Here is a 19,681-nt window from a genome sequence, read left to right on the forward strand (position 1 = left end):
TTTGCATAGAAATGTAACTCGATGTAAAAAATTTTAGCTGAAAAGAATAAATGTGAATATTTAAATGGAATGTTGAGAGTTTATTGCATAAGTTACAATAATTACCATATATATTATCAAATATATTAGTTCATACAAAATAATAACAATATTTGTTAGCCGCGGCGTTTCTATAATATAGCTTGCGATCCACGCCACGATGTGATAGTATGATGGCCCGTTGAATAATTATCTCCGCCCTAAAATACATGAATCGATGGCATCTATTTCAATGCACTATTGTATAATATCTATCAAATATTATCATTTAAATTACGCGTTATCTTATTACTATACAATATATATATATAAATTTTTAATTACACTTGAAAACGCTTCCTTTTTCATATTAAATAGAATAAATAGAATAAATAGAATAGATATTAAATAGAAAAAAAGTGGCAATATTTTATCATTATTTTTTTATATAAAAAATTAAAAATACAGTTATATATTCTTACCTGAGTAAGCATTAGCAATTCGTCCTGTGTGTCGACAATTTTAACGGGGAACGGAGAGCCTGGCACCAGGACACCAGCCCAACGAACTTCTACTCTGTAATCCCCAGGTTCCGTCGGATCATATCGGCAAAGAATGATCCGGTCTTTCTGAGTTTCTCGTTGCATTTCCACCCTAAACGCTCCCTTAGGTCCTCGTACTCTCACCGTGAGCTGACCAGCACCGGCGCCTCGCGTATCGCAAATAAATCGCGACTGGAATGTTGCTAATACACCGTGTTCGATTCCTGGTCCGTAAACGCGAACCTGATATTTGATTAAATTAACTTAATTAAAATGTATGAAAATGATTTAATTTTTTTGATGAAACAAAATTAATGTTGATATTTTTATTGGTTGAAAGAGATTATTCTCATTTTAAATTCAGAATTTATATTTAATGATTAGATATTTCTTTTTAAAAATTTTTTACATGCTAACAGTACCTTTGAAGCATCCGGGGCTCCAGAGACACGCAACGTAAACGGAGAACCGGGAACGTGTTCTCCAGCGTATTTAATCGTTAATGCATGCCGACCCGCTTCTTGTGGTTTCACGTTTAACGTGAAAGTGGCATCGCCGTGATCGTACAGCTCGCAATACGCTACTTTATGTGGTCCGACGCAATGTGCCGTTAACTCACCTGTGAGACAAGTCTCCGATGAAAAATAACCGGAAGCAATAAATACTTATCCAAGCATGAAATAGATTTCTACCTGGTCCAGCTCTTCTGGTATCGATAAAACTTCGTATCTCTTGCCCGACAATACCATGTTTCAATCCATCACCAGAACAGATAACCCTAGACGCATCCGCCGCGCTCGTGACATTTATTTGTAATGGGCAGCCCTTTAGTTGTCTTCCATTCCACGACACCGTCATCAAAAGCGGATCCGGTGTTAATGGTATATAACTTGCACGATAAACACTGTCACCTGTGTGCATTTTATATGAAAAGTATTTAACGCTTGCTTTCTAATTCGCATTTTTAAGCTTTCTACGTTGTTTTTTATTTACCTAGATGTTGTAACATGACATTCAGTTCGTTGGTAGGCGAGAACAGTTGTACTTTCGGAGTCCCGTTACCGGCTTGAGAACCATCTATGGTGAAACTGACTTCTTCGCCACACTTAGCCGATGTCAATCCTCGTCCTTTGAGCAATACTCGACTTGAATCCTGTACCGGTGGCTAGACAGGAAATAATTATACGATGATATGTGATTATATGTATAAATGCGCGATTTCGGAATTTAATATAATCGATGAAAAACCTCTAAATCCTGCACAATTGCAAGCTTCGGTGCACCAGGAAACGGTGTGCCGTTGAACAGTATCTCCAGACGGTGTTCGCCACTACTTATTTGTGGCGGAACCAGCTTTAATCTGTTGCTAGACGTCATTTCGAAAGCGAGAGGATGATCGCCGATAGTTCCGTTGATTTCACCGGGTCCAGCCTCCGCGATGTCGAAGCTAATTTTATTCGACGGATGCAGTTTCAATCGTCCAATATCGTCGCATACAGCTGACCAGCCACCTATACACAAGATTATAATACACATATTGTAAAGTGAAGAAGAATAAAAATATTTCGCAATGTATACCATATTATTTTTAATTATTCACCGATAACACGAAGATTCCGCGAGTCTATGATTTTTGGGTGCCACGGGGATCCCGGTAGCTGCTGTCCAGCGCAGACAACTCTCACGTCGAACACTCCGACCTCAGATGGTATATAAGACACATTCCACGTACCCGGATTAGCTCCTGCTTCGATGGTAGCCTTAGAAACACTGTCCGGTCCATCCACCTGCGATACATACGAAGCTACGTTAAGTAAAAAAAAATCCTACATGCATGTCAATGAAGCGATGAAAGCAACTTTCTTATCACACATGCAAATACCTGAACTGCTGGCGGACTTCTCGTACCGGTGACAATAAAATGCGCCGGTTTACCCACGTGACCGCTCAGCAATCCTTCTCCTTTCGCGCGAGCTTGTCCAGCCGCATCGACAGTGCATATCACTGGACTTCCAGGTACGGAGCATCCGCCTATTGCCACATAAGAGAATTAAAAATATGACAGATGTGAAATTCTTTTTCGATATAAAGAATAAAAGAACTTGTCTTTTCTCTTTATGTCTAAAGATTGTTACCATAAGTGACGTTGATCATATAAGTGCCAGGCACACTAGGCGAAAACTCGATCATCTCGGCACCATCGTTGAGCGGAGTGACTTGCAGCGGAATCTCTTGACCTGATGGACTCGTCGCCGTCACGTCCAAATCAGCCATGCCGGCGTCGACTTTCATCACTGTAATAACAATACACTCCGAATTGCATAGGTGATAATTTCCGTGACTTTTCTTCTTCGATAACGCAGTTCTCAAAAGTATATCGCAACTATTCACTCGAGCGACGCGTGAAGTGAGACTATTTGAAAGTAGTCTAAGTATTTGAGTTGCAATTACATTCTAAGTGCGGCCTTGAAGCTCGTCGCAGTTATGGTGCACTAGAAAAGACTCGTTACTTTCTCCCGCTTATGCTTAGTATGTCAGCATATTTATAAACACGGGAAGTATTTACGCTTACTCGAATAAACACACCACTACACGTCTCGACACGTTTCGCCAAACGATTATTTAGCATTTAACACGATTCTTTAATTAGCTCTAATAACTTGATTTCATCAATCGTATCGTTTGTATCTAGATTTCGTCCATACTTTCTTCGCGCATGAAAACGATTTCATTCGCACAACAAATGAGGAAAATTGTTGCAAATAAATTGCGCATGAAATAATATTTATATAAAAAAAAATTTTAACTCGAAATTATTATAGTTGCTTAAAATTTCTTTGATGTTAGTTCTATGTATATTTAATATATTTTTCTTCAACATTGTATTATTTTGCGCAAAAATATTATTCATGTTACACGATATAATTATTACTTATAATTATTACTTACGTTTAAATGCAATGTGATCGTGAACTGAAATCGTCATAGGTCCTAATTCTTGAAGTTTCACCTTAGCAGCATCGAAAGCCTGGCAAAAGAATGGTGAGCCCAAAACTGGTTTTGCACCGTGAAGCACGTCGATTTTGTATGTGCCTGGATAAAAAGAAAATTTAATAGTTTCGAAAAGTATTTTATCGCGTAACAACAAAATCTTTTTTAATCTTACCGACGCTATTCGTTGTAAATTCGGCGAGTAGATTGCCATCGCGATGCTGATAACAGCGTACGGGTACAGCGTTACCCTGCGGACCACTGATAACGACGTCAAACTCCTTCCCAGGACGTCCGAGAGTTTCGATAGTGAAGGATGTTACTTTCCCGACACATGATTGATACAAACCCAAACCTGTCGCCGTCACTTCTCGTCCTCCAGTAGGACCACGTACCGTGACATCCAATGGACTACCTGTGAATGTTATAAAAATAAATTCAGATATATCAAAATATTTTCTAATATATGTATTAATTATAAGTATAATAAAATCTTCGAAAATATACATATATAAATAAAATTTTCGAAAACATTAACAACACTTTAATACAATGAATAACGAAAATCGATAAGTACCAGGAATATGGACTTCATTGTATTTTATATGAACTTTGTGAGGCGCGGCGCGTGTCGGATGGAATATGATCTCGTAAACACCGCTCTCTCCTTCTCTTATTAAACTGTCAACATCCGCACCGCCCGCGCGTACATTGACAGATAATTTTCCAGGACCAGCTTCTTTCGATGCGATAACTATATAAGAAAGAAACAAAATATATTAAATATATTTATGACATTTCCTATTTCTTATCTTTTGCATAAATCAATATATTTAATTTAGTACCCTAAACATTATAATTAAAGCTTATATATATTCGAATAATTACCTAAAATAGTCCCGGGTCGATGACAAACCACGTCTGCTATTTCTTTGATAGAAACTTTGCTGGGATCAAAAGCTTGAAGCGTTTGCGAACTGACCATCTTGTGCCCGTCATTGAATATTATACTATATGTTCCCACCTGTCGAGTTCTAACTTCTACGCGATATAAACTGGATGATAATTTTGTTAAAGTGCAAGGAATGATTATTCCGTCCGGACCTGAATCGAAAGAATAGAGAAGCATTGTAGAGAAAAATAAATTGTATCTGATAATCTTACCAATATTTAGATAAATAATTTACCGGTAACTTCCGCTGCTACAGGACCATTCAAGTCGGACATATCCAGATCTATATAAGCCGTATTACCGACTCGGATCATCGATGGACCGTGTAACATGCTGCTAACCACGGGACATTTAAATGGACTCCCTAATGTAAATGTATCGTAATTGTAAATACCTATTATTTTTCCAAGTTCGAAAAGCGATCAATGAAATTGTTGGCGTACAAACCTGGCACGTTGTCATCATTGAAACTGATATTAACATAGTGTGCACTTGTTGTCTGTGGCACGAATGTAACATCATACAGTCCGCGTGCGCAGGCCACTACTTCGGCTTTAACGGTGTTATTCTCCGTGCTCACAACCAGCTCTAGCGTTCCCTCACCAGCTTCCGCGGCATCGACGGTAAATGTAGTTGCCTGGCCCAGTAAAGCTTCCGTGAGACCAGACACGTGCACCTACAAACATTATAACATCCAACGTTACATCCATTAAGAGCATCTATGTTTTAATTTCACGTGATTGGCAACTTACTTTAGTCACATCATAAATATTGCAAGCGAATGGAGAGCCTTTAATCGATTCACCATCTACCAAGACGCTGATATTGTGTCTGCCGACTTCCGTGGGCACGAAGCTCACATTATACTTGCCATCAATAGGCTCAATAGTGATAGGTAAAGCGATGCCTGATGGTGGCGTTGCAATAACGTCGCAATTCGTAGATGGAGTCTGCGGATCTACAGTGAAGGATATTAGTCGCTTCACCGCACCCATCTTTAGATTATGACCAGAAATTGCTGCTTGACCGGCACCTACTACTTTACAGCTAAAGGGCGAACCTAAGAATTTAGAAGAAACATTATATAAATAATTGAAAGTGAAATCATGCGAGTAGATAGATTCTTTTCATACCTGGAACTGGCTCTCCATTGAAACGGACACTGAGACTATGTACAGCAGCTTCTTGTGGTTTGAAATTGACCCTAAACTTTGCATTACCTTCGCTTTGCACGTAATTCGGAACATTCTTGCCATTTACTGCTACTATAATTTCCAAATTTCCAGCTCCAGCTTGACTGGCGTTGACTAGAATAAATAAAAAAAAATGTTAAATATTTTGTGTAATAATTCTTCATACGCTGCTATGAAAGAAATAATCTTACTGCTGAAGAACACTGGTTTGCCGACGACTCCGCTATTTATATCTGTCACTTTAACTTTATCAGCGTTATAAGCCTTGACAAGAAACGGGCTGCCTTCCACGTGCGATCCACTGAGCTTCACTTCGACGCTATGATCGCCTGTATTATAGATATGATTTAAAACAATAATGATTTTATAATTATATGATATAATTATATGATTTTGTAATTATTTTTTCCCACTTAAATTAAGTATACATACCAACATCCTTTGGAGTAAATCCAGCGGTGTAGACGCCGTGACTGTTCTGTTTGATGTGTACAGGTAAACTTTCTCTAGTAGGTGAGAGCACTTCGACGATGGGCGTACCGAGAGATGCGTCGGCTTCTATTGTAAAGGTCGCGACACGGTTCACAGATACTTTCTCAAGTCCCTCGGTTATTAATACTTTTGCCGTATCGCTGACCTAAATAGTTTTAATAAATCTTTTATACTAGTATTTTGTTTTGCGTTATTTAACGCATAATAGTTATCAGAGTAATTTTAATTTTAAATAACGGAACTTTTTTATATATTTAAATTATTGTGTGAATTCATACAATTCGAAAAATAAGGTACCTGACAACTAAACGGACTACCAGGTACATCCTCCCCATTAAATCGCAAATCCACTGTGTGCACGATCGGTTCTCGAGGTGTGAATGAGATCGCATATGTATGAGGACCTTGCGCCTGAGCTGACGTCGGTACTCGTCCGCCGTTGACAGTGACCTCCAGATTACCCGGTCCTGCTTGACTGGTCTCGACTGTGGATGAGAAAAGTGGATGAGAAGTTTATCTCAAGTATAAACTTGCGTTTAAAATTATAATAATAAAAATACGTACCCAGAAAAGTTACGGGCAATCCGATGACACCACGCTTAGCGTCTTTCACCTTTATCGCAGCAACATCGTACACCTTACAGCTGAACGGACTGCCGGCCACCGGGATATTCCGGTAATTCACCGATATTCGGTGCTCGCCAACGACTCTCGGTGTAAACGCCACGCTGCATGTCGTGTCTTTGTTGTCGGTGACCTGAGCAGGTACGGCCTGTCCATTGGGCCCTATCAAGTCCGGCGGGTTAGTCGTTTAATATCATTAGATAGCCATCTACTCGGGGTGGACACCAGAACGGCCAACTCACGAAGAGGTTCGCATATATGTTCAATTGGCATTGTTATAAACTTGTATTAAGCAACATTAAAGAAAGCAGACTATGCATCAGAAATTTATAACTATGATAAATAATTGTTAACTGCGACTAATAGGAGAAAGCCATGTATCTCGTCTGTACATACGTTATTTCTAATTCGCTTCAGCTTGAACGCACGCAGAACTAATGCAAGATTATCTTCTAATTCATTTAGCATGCTTGGCTGAGCAAAGCAACCAGCAGAACGAAGATATATTAAGAAATAATTATTATAAATACTCAATGTTATCACGTCAAAAACAAAAAAACCTTATAATAACTTTTTTCATATAAAACGTTGATATAAATGTGTATATTAGAGTTAAAATATATTGGTACACTTGTTAAGAGACACTGTGCGTTTAAAAATCTCAGTTTAGAAACTCATATCATTGCATTGAAAGATTTAACAATTATGCACAACTTAAAATAAACATATAGCACCATAAAGATGGCTTAACGTAAGTCAAGTACATTTCGCGAACACACAAAATATAAGTGGAAATGTGATTACGAAATGTTAGATGACTTCGTAGCCTCCCCCACTACTGGAACCCACAAATTAAGCATTTGTAATACTTCCAAGTGGTAACAACAGATATAAGAAGTTATACGAGTAGAGAAGAATGATTTAGTCTACTCTTATACAAGATTGTCAAAAGATTAAGTTAAGAACCCACCACCATGTGTGTGTGTGTTTCACATTATATATCCATAAATTAAGATAAGAGCGAGATTAGTTTTTGAGAAGTCTAGTAATGTCGTAGTCTGAAAGTTGGCCGACCTGCAACAGAGAGAGAGAAAATTGCTCTCAAGCTAATAGATTAATGAGACACAGATGAACACAATTCTATACAATTACGTCGACATTCCATGACGTTAAGAACAATAGGAGAAATCCCTCCGGTATTAAAAACATGGTGAATCAACACATGGATGCTTCTGTGCATTTTTGTCACAATATACGTGCTAACAATTAAATCACTTTGCGAGCGATGAACTCGTGCGAATCGTGCACAACGATATTTACCTTCAACATTAACTTCTAAGTCTTCCAAGCTACCGGCAACATTACTGACAGTTAGATAGCTTTGCCGTCCCAATCCAGCGCTGCTCAGTGCCTGCCCACTTACGGTTACGTGGCTGTCGCCACCCACACGCATTATTATAGGGCAACCAGGCACAGTTTTCTTATTGAATGCTATATTGATAATATGTTCGGACGCCTCAAATGGTACAAAACTAACGGAGAACCGCGCATTTCCTTGTGGCGTTACTTGCGTTGGTATATTTTGACCACGAGCTGATATTGTAATCTCCAGATTTCCTTCACCAGCTTGACTCGCATCGACTGTCGACAAAAAGATTTCGCATCAAGTAGATTCTCAACATCAATATGCAAAATGTTAAGAGGATATTCTAATATTTATTTAACTGCTAACTTAATGCTAGTATGTACCAGTAAAGTGGGTTGGTTGGCCAACGCTGCCTCTAGCTACAGGTCCAATTAGCACATTATCCGCGTTGAACGCTTTGGCCAAAAACGGCGTGCCATTAACGGGATAACCGTTGTATTCTACGCTAATTGAATGTACACCCACGTCTCTTGGTATAAATTCAGCGGTGAAACCATTACTTATGTCACCAGTAACTTTAACTGGCAATTCGCTATTTGGTCCTGAAAGAAGTTTTTTCTTTTGAAAAATCCATGGAATTTGAAACTATTAGACAATTATTCAATATATATATATATATATATATATATATATATATATATATATATATATAGAGAGAGAGAGAGAGAGAGAGACAGAAAAAGAAAGCTTTATTAATATAAATTCATAAATGTATGCTTTTTTAATATATCCAAAAAATTTGAAATATATTGCACATTTAAGAACTTATATAGATTTCAGTATCTGTCAGTTTTGTTTATAATAATAAATATTTAATGCATCACTAACCCCTTACGGAAACCGCTAATTCTGCACTGCCACTTCCATCGACTCCCATGTGGAAACTAGCAGGATGATTGACTGGAATTAGTTCTAAATGATTCATACTCAGTGTGACTCTGCTTGTGTCAGATACGTTGCAGATGAAGGGACATCCACGTACTGCTTCTCCGTTAAACTTTATATCGATATAATGAGGCTTAGCAATTTCAGGAGTAAAAGATACGAGACAACGACCACCACCCACTACTTGAACATGATTGGGCACTTCTCCTTCGTTTATGGAGATTTCTAGTTGGCCTTCTCCTGCAGCGCTGGCATCCACTATAAAAATTAGAAATTTCAGACACATTCATGGATGCACAAGATGTACAATAAGATCAACAATTTACCTCTGAATTGACAGGCATGGCCAACTACAGCGCTAGGTACGTCAGTAACTTGGATCAGACTACTATTGTACACCTTGGCGACGAGCGGTCCTGCCGGTAGCTTCTGTCCCGCGATGCTCACTTCCACGAGGTGGCTGCCTACTTCAGTTGGCGTAAACTCGACGCGAAATTCGCCGGAGCGTCCTGGCTCCTCGTCAATTCTCGCGGAAATGTGTCTCTTCGAGGGTGCTGCAATTCATCGAATAAGTACATCGAGTACAATTGTAGATTGCCTCAAAGTCAATTAACAAATTAACACTCACTTATGATCTTGACGTCAATCTCGCTGCTGCTGAAGCCTAACGCGGACAGCTCAAAGATAGCGGGACTACCAGCAGGAACCAGCCTGATTGAATCACCGATCACTGACATCTTCGGTGCAGGCATGATGCCAACTCGCCAAGGTGATCCTGATAATTTGCAATTAAAATAATAAATTTTCAATAGGTCCGATGCAAAAAACACTTCACTCTTATAAGTAACCATCTCAAAAATGCCATCTCCATTAATTTATAGATAATTAATCACAATATTATAGATAATTAATCACAATTACTATTCCACTTTTATATTATCCCGCCAAATAATTTTGTTTTGAAATATAGGGACTTGCAACAATTTTTCTCTATAAAAATATCGACCTGTCATTCGATTTAAAGAGCGACACTTCGGATGGTTTCGCGCTTCCCACACATTATTTTCGTGCGTAAACAACGTCCTTTCGCCAACACCGTTACTCAAGCTTCTCCGATTGTAATAATAGTACACTTTTGCGAATGACTGATACAGGTAATCATTTCAAATTGAATTCCAAATCTCCGAAAGTGCAACGTAACTCGCAATTCGTCCTCTAACCTCCTGCCACGCGCATGACGTACGCGCTGTCAAACCAGCTCCTTTCTGTTTTTTCCACGTACGTCTAATTAACTTTGTTCCAGAGTAAGAGTATCGTCGAAACAAGTATGAAACTGCATCGAAACCGGTATAGCCTCCGGACAGTCCAATCTTCGAAATTACATCGCCAAAAGACGCAAAAAAAAAACACGAGCCTTACGTGATGATTCCACTGTCGCGCATGACATCAAGGGAACGACGAACTTGTCGGAATGTTTGAATTCCGACAAGTAACAGCGAGAGAGATATCTTAAGTGAGTCGTCAATTACCTCGGCGAGTCGCGATGCGGGTGGAAACCTGGAAAGACGCTGGAAGAACCTAGATTATAAAGAAAGGGGGAGAGAGAGGGGAAGGGGGCAGAGCGCGGCTTGTGGATCCAGATTAATCTCGCGATCCAACGAAGACGCACGCGATAAGAACGACAGATGACGGATGACGCGCATCGATCCTGCGTCGCCAGGATCCGCCACGAGGAGTGCGAGGTGAGGGGACGACCTCACTCTCGAGAATGCGCGAGATCGGCTCGCACGATGATCGCGACGTCGCCAGCTTCCCGCAGCTGCATCACGCCGGAACGGACGTGGACAGAAGAGAATTCTCCACGGGAGGTCGGCTAGACGAATCCAGCTGAGGCGCGCTCGAAGAAACACGCGGCACTCGCGGAAACGAGCGGAAAAACGAGCCGAACGCAGGATCTTGCGCGATCCACGACGCGACGCGACGCAACGCGGCGGACTCGACCGAGTTGAACGACGGACGGGACGACGAGCGTGTGTGCCCCAGCCCGTGCCACGGCCCACCGCCACTCGGGCCCGGAACCAGGGCCGTATACCCTCATGGCGCGCGAACAGACCGGCGCTCCCGTCACCGAAGACGGTTCTGCGATTACGCTTGACCTGTATCCCTCGCACATGTTCGGCGATGGAGGTATGTGACGCAATATTATATCTCCATTTAATTTATTTCTTTATGTATTTAACAAAAATTTATATTTTTAATTTATTTCTGTCAAAAACGTCAACTTCAGAACATCTAAATCCATGTCTTTTTTCCGATTTTAGAGATAAGATTTCTCAAAGAATCTACACAATGGAAATGAGAAGAGAGACACTGTTCTGGATTTCTCCTAATTCGAGTTATAGAGATCTTCCGAGAGTCTAATTCTTTCGACTACATCCGGGATATAACTACTGCCACGAGCGTGTCACTTTGAAGTGACTTGTAAAGGTACACAATATAAGTTCTCAAGCATACATAGCGCAAATAAGTCCCATTTTATTTATATTTATTGTATACGATTCTACTCTCGTGCCGACATTGAACGAGATTCTTAGGCCGATTATATGTTCCAGATTTTTTTACCTGCAAGGGTCAATGATCGATCGATCTCGAATATCTTTACTTTCTCCGCCTGCGATCCGCCTGCGTTGCTCAATCACGTTTTTCCACGTTATTAGCATACTTTTTATAAAACATGAAATTCGCGTGTACGTTCGAAAGTCTATGGACACGCGCGACACGATCTCCATATTCATCATTACAGTCTGTTTGTGATCGCAAGGCGAATGAGGAGGCAGAGGGGGGCCTTAACCGCAGGGCCTCGGGAGGACAGGATACATCCAACTGTTCCCATCCGTTTCTTATTCACCCGATCGACTGCAGTCTGTACGATCTCTCTCGCGGATACCTGATCCGCGTTATTTCGATACCTTCAGCTTGGGATCACAAATAGAAAATTAAGCGTTTCTCACGCGCGGGTCTCACGAGTGAAAAGAGATAAGCGTCTCTTTCTTTCAAAAGCCTGTCATTAATTTCCAATCCTCCGCGACAATCGGTCAATCATATAAGCGGCAATGTTTTTGATCTTTCCGAATTTTGATTAATGAGTCGACCTTATCTATGATAGCTGTTTCGCAGAGAACCGGTGTGTAACGGCAAATAACGGCTACTGCTTGTATTTGCGCTACTTGTATAAATACATCTGACACTAGCATAATACAATTTGCAGGAAGAGTCTAGGACATGCGTGACCCATTCGCGAGATGTGATTACATATATAAATTCCTTGACATCTACAGGCTACCGTTCATAGGCAGATCTTATGTAACGCGACATATTAATAACATGCAGCCTGCATGTTTGTCACAATTTCTGCTCCTTAGGAGCGTCATGCAATTGCATTTGTACAAGAAAAGCGCTGTCCTTTCAGACGCAAATCGCAGCTGGCGATCATTAAATACGTTGCAATAATAGAGATCGGTTGTTAATAAATTAGTCGTCGGTGGCTCTCGATTGATGTAATAATTCATTTCAGTTTGAGAGCACGAGAGTCGCCTGAATGTTTCTACCAGCTGCGGTCTCACTCGCGAAAAACAGCTGGCGGTCACAAAGAACAAGAGTTGCAACAATAATCTAGTCGTAGAGTCTTATTAATAAATGCTTGCTTAACTTTATATGGAAAAAGTTTATCATGCGAATTTCACGTTGATTTTTAATTTAAGGTGACCTGCTTTCCGTCCAAAGCATCGTTTCAGTCAAGACTTCGATTATGACATTGGGAGACAATGTATTGATGAGACAATATTTTTTTTTGCTGAATCGCCGAAGCGTACGCTACATTCTTGACGGAGAAGTTACGTCGAAGCGACCGTGCACGGTGAATCGCTGCTGCATTCCCAGACATAACGGGTCGTCCAGCACGCAACCAGTAGATCCAAAATTGTCGGAAACTCCCCGGCCTCACATGTTACACCGAAAGTTCCAAGGTCACACAGATGAATAAATACGATTACTCGCGAATATTAATTAACTAATTCTTGCTGTCGAAATGAAGTCAGTTAACGGTAGAGTGAACTGATTAAGAAAATACGGATTTGTCGAAGAACAGTTTTAGATAACACCTCGAAGTAGTTGCGCATTAAGTGGGATAAAAATGCGAAAGACGTTTATGAGGTAATTTAATATGTTAATCACTTGTGGAATGACAAGATATAATACTTTGGAAAGATTAAATTCTTCATACATATGAACAGATATGGCTGATATTTCTCGATGCGCAGTTGAGTCACAGACGGGTAATTGCAGTTGTAGTCTTGATCATTGATTCTAATCATATTAGCTCCGTCTTTATATAATAGATATACAGAATGTCTAAACCGGCAATATAAATTTAATTTCGAGAAAGATCCATAACTTTAAAAATCTAAAAAATTTAATACATAAAGATTTTATTGGCCGATTGAAAACTATTAAATGTACAATAATTTTTAAACATGAAATCGGTGATTATGATATATCGATTCGAGAGTTTAAAAAATTTTAAAATTGCTTATGAAAATCTAAATTAAAGTTATATTATAAAAGAAGATGCGAATTGAATATTTCATAATACAATACTGTTTGTTCGAGACATCCTGTATATTTGGAGCGAGCAATAAAATCTAATTAATCTCGAGTTTCATTCTATGCCGCATAATCGATCGATTGCCATTATTGTTATTAAAACGATCGCAGCTGAAGAACCGATGACATTGCAAGCGATTACGCATTTATGTCAGCTGATTCGATTGTTGAAATCGCTGACAATCGCGGTCGTAGAAATCTCAGATATCGCTTCGCCTTTTTCCCTCGATTCTTCACGTTAATCCGAAAACATTTTTTGCGATGAGGATTATATTCCACGTGAATAAAATCAAAAGGATTTCGAAAAAAACAAAACCAACATTTATAGATTTATTTAGATTAACCTTGTATCGATGTATTTTTTTTAAATATTAAATTCTTAAATTCTGAATCCTTGAGTGACGAGATCCTTGAGCAAGAATGACGCAGAAAAATTCGTCTTGGAATAAATCCACATCGCGATCATTCGAGCGAGACAACTGCACTCGTTTGCGCGGACGACGTTAATTACAAGCGAGATTATGTTTTAAAATCGCGGCTCATTATCAAAGTGCTTGAGTTAAGATGAAAATCTATGGAGCGTGTCATCGGGTGAGAAATTGCACTTGTCCAATTTTAGTTTATCTCTTTAATTCAGTTTGAAATAAATTCACGTTTCACCGAGTCGACTGTTGTGTTTTCGAGGTTTATTAACTTATTACGTTTCGTTTTCTTTTTAGAGATATTTGAGCGAACTTATTATCTTTTTTACATTACATTGAGAAAGAATCACAGTTATTTTTTAAGCGATATTAAAGCGGGCAAAAGCTAATGTGCCGCTTAATTATCTCTCTCGAACTAATTGACTTCTTAATGAAAAGTCGTAAAATTAACGGTGTCAAGTGTGCATCGCATCGTATCGACACGCGATCTCTTGGGTTTCTATAATTGCAACCGTGCGTGCGATTTTCTCTCATCGGTTGTCACGATCAAATAGAAGCCCTGCTTCAAGATATTGTACATTGCTTTTATTAAACTCGTCTCACTCTGTGCCATCGATTCCATCGTACCTGCACTTATCGCGATTACGTAAAGCGAAAAAAATTAACGATCTTGCTTTTAATAATCACAGCAGTTATGTAAGGCAAATCGGTTTGGGAATTTAAGTGCGTATCGCAACTTGAAGGAATTCGCTCCACATACGTTGCAAGACCTAATTAATATTAAAATCGCATAAAGAACATGTGTCTTTTACATTCGCGTAAATTTTTATTTTTCTGTCATCCCACTTTAGAGATTGAAGATAATGTCTCTCGTGAGATTACATTCGAAATTTTTAATTGATCGAGACCTAGCGTGTTTTACCTGTATTCAAATAGGTGCGTTGCATGACTTTACAAAGGTAATCGGCCGGCAAGCGAGACGCGGGGAAGACTTTCGGAAAAAGTAACTTGTGAGATAAAGTTATACGAGACCGGGGGAGATCGGCGATAACTTTCTTGGCACGGTACAAGCGCATAAGAACGCATTCCACGTGGTTCGATCGGCTGCACCTTTATGGGGTGTCGCGCGGGGAAACAACCACGTTCGTTTCTTTCCTCTTCCGATCGATGATAACGGTCCGCGTGTTCGCTTCGCTGTATGATTACGCGAAAGGAAGCAGAACCGAGTATAAAATCCCGTGGAATGCAATCGATGTGTAACGACGATGGCAAAGAGGGGATCAATATTTCGTTGCTGTAAATTTATCTTCGTATTATCGCGAATTTTTCATGCTAAATTTAATTTATATATTCGTGTTTCTCGCCATTATATGTTATTTTTTTAAAATAATGTTCAAGATAATTTTCAAGAAACGAATCATGACTCACGAAGGGCTAATATAGAAATTATGCCGAGACTCTAGGTGTTGCACAAGGTGCTATGACCGTGCTGAATTGTGTTTATATTCATATAGGTAGATAGGTAGGTAGAGCGGCTTACGTATCCTCATTCGTAACCAAATACGTCTGTACGCCGACATGAGTTTCGTAGCCACACCTACGATCTACACGATATTCACTTATATTTCATGCGCAATTTTCATAGCGGATGCAAATAAAATATCGATCCAAGGAATGCATTGAAGCGCATTGACAATGAGTTCAATTACGCAATAATATCCGATATATTCTCCCGTAAATTGCAACCACGCGTAATTTTTAAAACAATGCGATGAAAATTAATTAAAATTATTGTTAATTCTATTTTTAATTTTGTATCCTATTTTAATCTCTCTCTATAAAAGTCCACTTTAATTATTTTAACTTTTTTCGATACTTGTACAAATATATACGTGTTTTCTTGTATGTATATATAAGAGATTATCAGATAAGATTCAGAGATTATCAGATAAGCAACATTATGCAAGAAATAATGTTTGTTAATATTATATTGTAAAATATACATGAGTCGAGAAGTATCGAAAAATGTGGAAGAGAAAAGAGTTCGGTTTTTTTTCTCCCGTCTGTAATGCGAGAGGGTAGAGATAATAATGTGGTTACCGAGTATAATGCTACTTCCCTGCGTGAACAACACGCAGTCACGATTATAGAGAGTGCACTGTACACGGTATCCAAATAATATTATTCGTGGACATAGTAGCGTAGCAGAGAGTTATAGGTATCCTCTAGTCTTTCTATGGACAACAATTTCACTTTCTCAAAGCGTTCTTTCTTTTTTCGAAGCTTTATCCTTTAATAATAAGATAGATGAATAAATATAATTATCAAATATAAATAGTCGCGAAGTTAAATCACGCAAATTTTAATTTTAAATTTTATGATCCCGGAATATTAAATTTAAAAAAATTATATATGAAATATTTATTACTCATTTTATGTTTTTAGCGAGTCATTTTACGAACTTGGATGTCTCTACTATTTTATGATCAAGTCATATAATAATGTGACTTAAGCGGCCCTGAGAGAGACGAACGTCTTGTCATTCGGTATTGTGGATCACGACCTCGCGATGGTGGGGTGGCGGCGGAAAAATTCAGGAAGCCGAAGAAAACGATGACGTCGCATATGGGTCAGTGGGACGTCACGTGAATGCGTGAAATCGCAAGTCAACGACCTGCTCGATGACCCGCTGACTTAGAGACACGCTTGCTTCGCATGCCTGGGACGCGGATGAACTCGATCACCCTGTGTACATTCTTGGATGGCTTCCTTCTCGTCTGAAGGAAAAGTACGCAAAGCACGAAAAGTAGCATAGAACGCTCAGAGGCACTTATTACGGAAGAGTACGATAATTATATGCATCCTCACGAACGAAGAATTTCATGGCGAGAGGAAAGAAAACACGCTTCATAATAACATTAAAATTCTAAAATCGACTCGAACGGAAATGGCAATCTTTCGTGACGTCTTTTTTTTCGAAATTTTCAGTCTTTTCGATTAAAGTAAGATAGTCCGTGAAAAAAATTGTTTCCTTTTCGAAGGACCACGTTGTATATACCTATAATAGGATTACTTCAGCATACGTGTATTGAGCAAGATAAAAGGCGGAGATTTTGCAAGCTGTCGTTTGCAGATATTGCAGAAGCTGTTTTTAAAAGTTACCACGAACCATGAAGCAGACGCAAAGAAGAATATCGGAAGTCGCTTACGACACATTTCCTCGATCGCGCGCGATAGTCAATGGAAATCGAGCCGCGGTGTAGTCTAACAGTATTAAAGGTCATCAGAAAAATAACGCTTCGTAGCGTAACGTAGTGAATGATTTCCATGATAAGATCACGCTCGTACCTACATTGTGAATTGTGCTCGCGCGCGCGTGAGAAAAAAGTATGTATATTTTATTTATGATTGATGTGGCGAAGCATGACAGAACGCAAGGCGAATCCAATGCCAATGTGGACTATTTAACTATATGTGTAATACTTTTTTCTGAATATAAGCTAATACTTAAAAATTTAATAACCCATGTATGTCTTTTCTGTAAATTTGAATTAAGAAAAATTATGATTGGACACGTTATAATTAAGAGAGAATAAATCGAATGATTTAATGTAGATTAATTGATAACGCTACTCTTGTATATGCAAAGTCAAGGGAACAATTAAGTGTCGAAAAATCTTAATATCATGTACATAAGATTGTGAAAAAACCGAATTATTTATATTAAAAAACATTTACAAGTGCATATAACAAGTAAAAAAGTTTATTAAAAATATATTAAAAAATTTTTGAAAACAGATACGAATTGTATCTTTCAATAAAATTTTACTCGCAAATTTATTAAAAGTATTAACGGATAATTTTATTTTTATTTTTAAACTTTTATTTATAATCTAAAATTTACTTATTAAACTGTAAGCTTGGTATTGCATTCCTTGCCTTGTATAAAAATATTTATAAATCGAGTTATTTTAAAATCAACTTCGATTTACTTCGATCAAATGGCAATTATGTATATCGATGCATTAATTCTGATTTGTGCGTATATCTTTGAATCGTTTCGAGGCTTAGATCATCATTCGCGCGACGTACTTTTAAACAACATTTCAACGTTGAATGCGCATTCCAGCTTCTTTAATGGTGACGGCAAAGACTATCACGCATTCCAGGAGTTATGTGTGCTCGTGCACGTGCATGCACGCGTGCGTGCGCGTACGTGATAGGAATATATATATGTATATATATTCTAGCGAAGAGAGAAGCGCCGAAGGCCGCCATACATAGGAATTTGACGAAAGAAAGGAGCGCTAAAAACCACACCGTGAAAATTAAGATATTCGCGGCGAGCAAAGGTAGCAAACGCAAATGCTAGCGCGGAGCATTACGCGAGTGAAACGGGATAAATGTCCGAGTTCTAACGGTGTTCCAACTGTAGAATGAGGTAGAAACTTCGTTGGGTTAATGCTCGAAATCCAGAATATAATCGCGCATTTTGATTTTTTTATTAGTTTATGATTTTTATTATTTTCCTAAATGACTAATGCAAGGAAATGATTACCAACTATTCATTTTGTCGGTAAAAAAATAAAATCATTTGACGACTCGTGAATAAATTTGGATTTTTCAGAGATAAAAGCATGTTTAAGAGTTTTACTTATTTTTATGAAGATTTTAGACTATATTAGTATCGCAAAAAGTTACTTACCAGGGATGACTTCCCCGTTGAACGTCATCTCGACCAAATGCGTAACCGCTTCATGTGGCACAAACGATGCCAGGAAACGCTGACTACCTAGCGCTCTCACGAAACTCGTAACGTGTCCTCCGTTCACGAGGATCTCCAAGTTTCCCGAGCCGGCTCTCGATCCGTCAACTGATAAAACGTCCTTCATTATCGAGTGTACTTAGAGTTTCACGATGCATACAGTCAGATACGTACTTTCAAATTCTACCGGTTGGTTCACCACTCCATTCGGGATGTTTCCAACTTGTATAGCTCGAGCGTTATACGCTTGCGATCTAAAATTTACGTAAATATCTCATATTATTTAAGTTTTCTCATTTCAATCTCTCAATAAATATTTAGAAAAAATGTTAGAAAAAGAAGAAGCTCAATTTTTAATTTTAGATATTTCAAACTCAATATTCAATTTCGAACTCATATATACATATATGTATTTCGAAATTATATCAAAGTTTCTAGAAAACATTTTTATCCTATAGCAAAGACGAGAAGTAATATAAAAACATTGTTTTTGTCATTCTACGAACCTGAAGGGCGAGCCATTGATGTGCTGGCCGTTTACCAAGACTTGGATGGTATGTTCACCGACCTCCTCGGCGGTGATAGTGTATATCAAGCCACGCAATTTTGATCTCTGTACCAGTACGGTCTTGCCGGTGGGACCTACGGAAAGTATGAAGCCGGACATCATTGTGTATTCGCGACACGCATCATTAACGTCGAAAGTCGC

At 38.8% G+C, this 19,681-nt stretch overlaps 1 protein-coding gene and 1 long non-coding RNA gene across 6 annotated transcripts in view; one reads left to right on the plus strand and one right to left on the minus strand.

Moving 5' to 3' along the window:
• Nucleotides 1–59: 59 nt before the first annotated feature.
• LOC105247995 (filamin-A) overlaps nt 60–19,681 on the minus strand; it is a 31,437-nt gene continuing 11,815 nt past the window's right edge. Inside the window, exons 12-40 of one of the 3 annotated variants that reach the window (XM_011252495.3) lie at nt 19,479–19,614; nt 19,147–19,226; nt 18,913–19,080; nt 9,752–9,898; nt 9,450–9,677; nt 9,067–9,381; nt 8,562–8,780; nt 8,133–8,453; nt 6,753–6,974; nt 6,486–6,673; nt 6,129–6,333; nt 5,888–6,025; nt 5,637–5,810; nt 5,256–5,563; nt 4,951–5,179; nt 4,739–4,867; nt 4,440–4,655; nt 4,129–4,305; nt 3,727–3,966; nt 3,510–3,653; nt 2,696–2,854; nt 2,443–2,591; nt 2,161–2,347; nt 1,809–2,071; nt 1,554–1,725; nt 1,253–1,471; nt 983–1,179; nt 501–803; nt 60–239 (exon numbers count right to left, since the gene is read on the minus strand). In XM_011252495.3, coding sequence (XP_011250797.1) covers nt 171–239; nt 501–803; nt 983–1,179; nt 1,253–1,471; nt 1,554–1,725; nt 1,809–2,071; nt 2,161–2,347; nt 2,443–2,591; nt 2,696–2,854; nt 3,510–3,653; nt 3,727–3,966; nt 4,129–4,305; nt 4,440–4,655; nt 4,739–4,867; nt 4,951–5,179; nt 5,256–5,563; nt 5,637–5,810; nt 5,888–6,025; nt 6,129–6,333; nt 6,486–6,673; nt 6,753–6,974; nt 8,133–8,453; nt 8,562–8,780; nt 9,067–9,381; nt 9,450–9,677; nt 9,752–9,898; nt 18,913–19,080; nt 19,147–19,226; nt 19,479–19,614 — 5,702 coding nt within the window. In that variant the 3' untranslated portion in view covers nt 60–170. Of the gene's footprint in view, nt 240–500; nt 804–982; nt 1,180–1,252; nt 1,472–1,553; nt 1,726–1,808; nt 2,072–2,160; nt 2,348–2,442; nt 2,592–2,695; nt 2,855–3,509; nt 3,654–3,726; nt 3,967–4,128; nt 4,306–4,439; nt 4,656–4,738; nt 4,868–4,950; nt 5,180–5,255; nt 5,564–5,636; nt 5,811–5,887; nt 6,026–6,128; nt 6,334–6,485; nt 6,674–6,752; nt 6,975–7,782; nt 7,887–8,132; nt 8,454–8,561; nt 8,781–9,066; nt 9,382–9,449; nt 9,678–9,751; nt 9,899–10,652; nt 10,919–18,912; nt 19,081–19,146; nt 19,227–19,478; nt 19,615–19,681 lie in introns of those variants that run through there. The other 2 variants (XM_020026477.2, XR_002192404.2) reach the window with 2 other exon arrangements.
• LOC105247994 lies at nt 11,143–17,934 on the plus strand. 3 transcript variants are annotated; one of them, XR_888938.3, is made up of 4 exons: nt 11,143–11,310; nt 11,445–11,610; nt 11,736–13,148; nt 16,653–17,934. It is a non-coding gene; the product is annotated as an uncharacterized LOC105247994 (long non-coding RNA). The 3 variants fall into 3 exon arrangements; XR_888937.3 differs by lacking the exon at nt 16,653–17,934 and having other exon boundaries at nt 11,736–13,561; XR_888939.3 differs by lacking the exon at nt 16,653–17,934 and having other exon boundaries at nt 12,885–13,552.

Source organism: Camponotus floridanus, unplaced genomic scaffold (assembly GCF_003227725.1).
Source record: "Camponotus floridanus strain SB8 unplaced genomic scaffold, Cflo_v7.5 scaffold343, whole genome shotgun sequence".
NCBI classification, from domain to species: Eukaryota; Metazoa; Arthropoda; class Insecta; order Hymenoptera; family Formicidae; genus Camponotus; species Camponotus floridanus.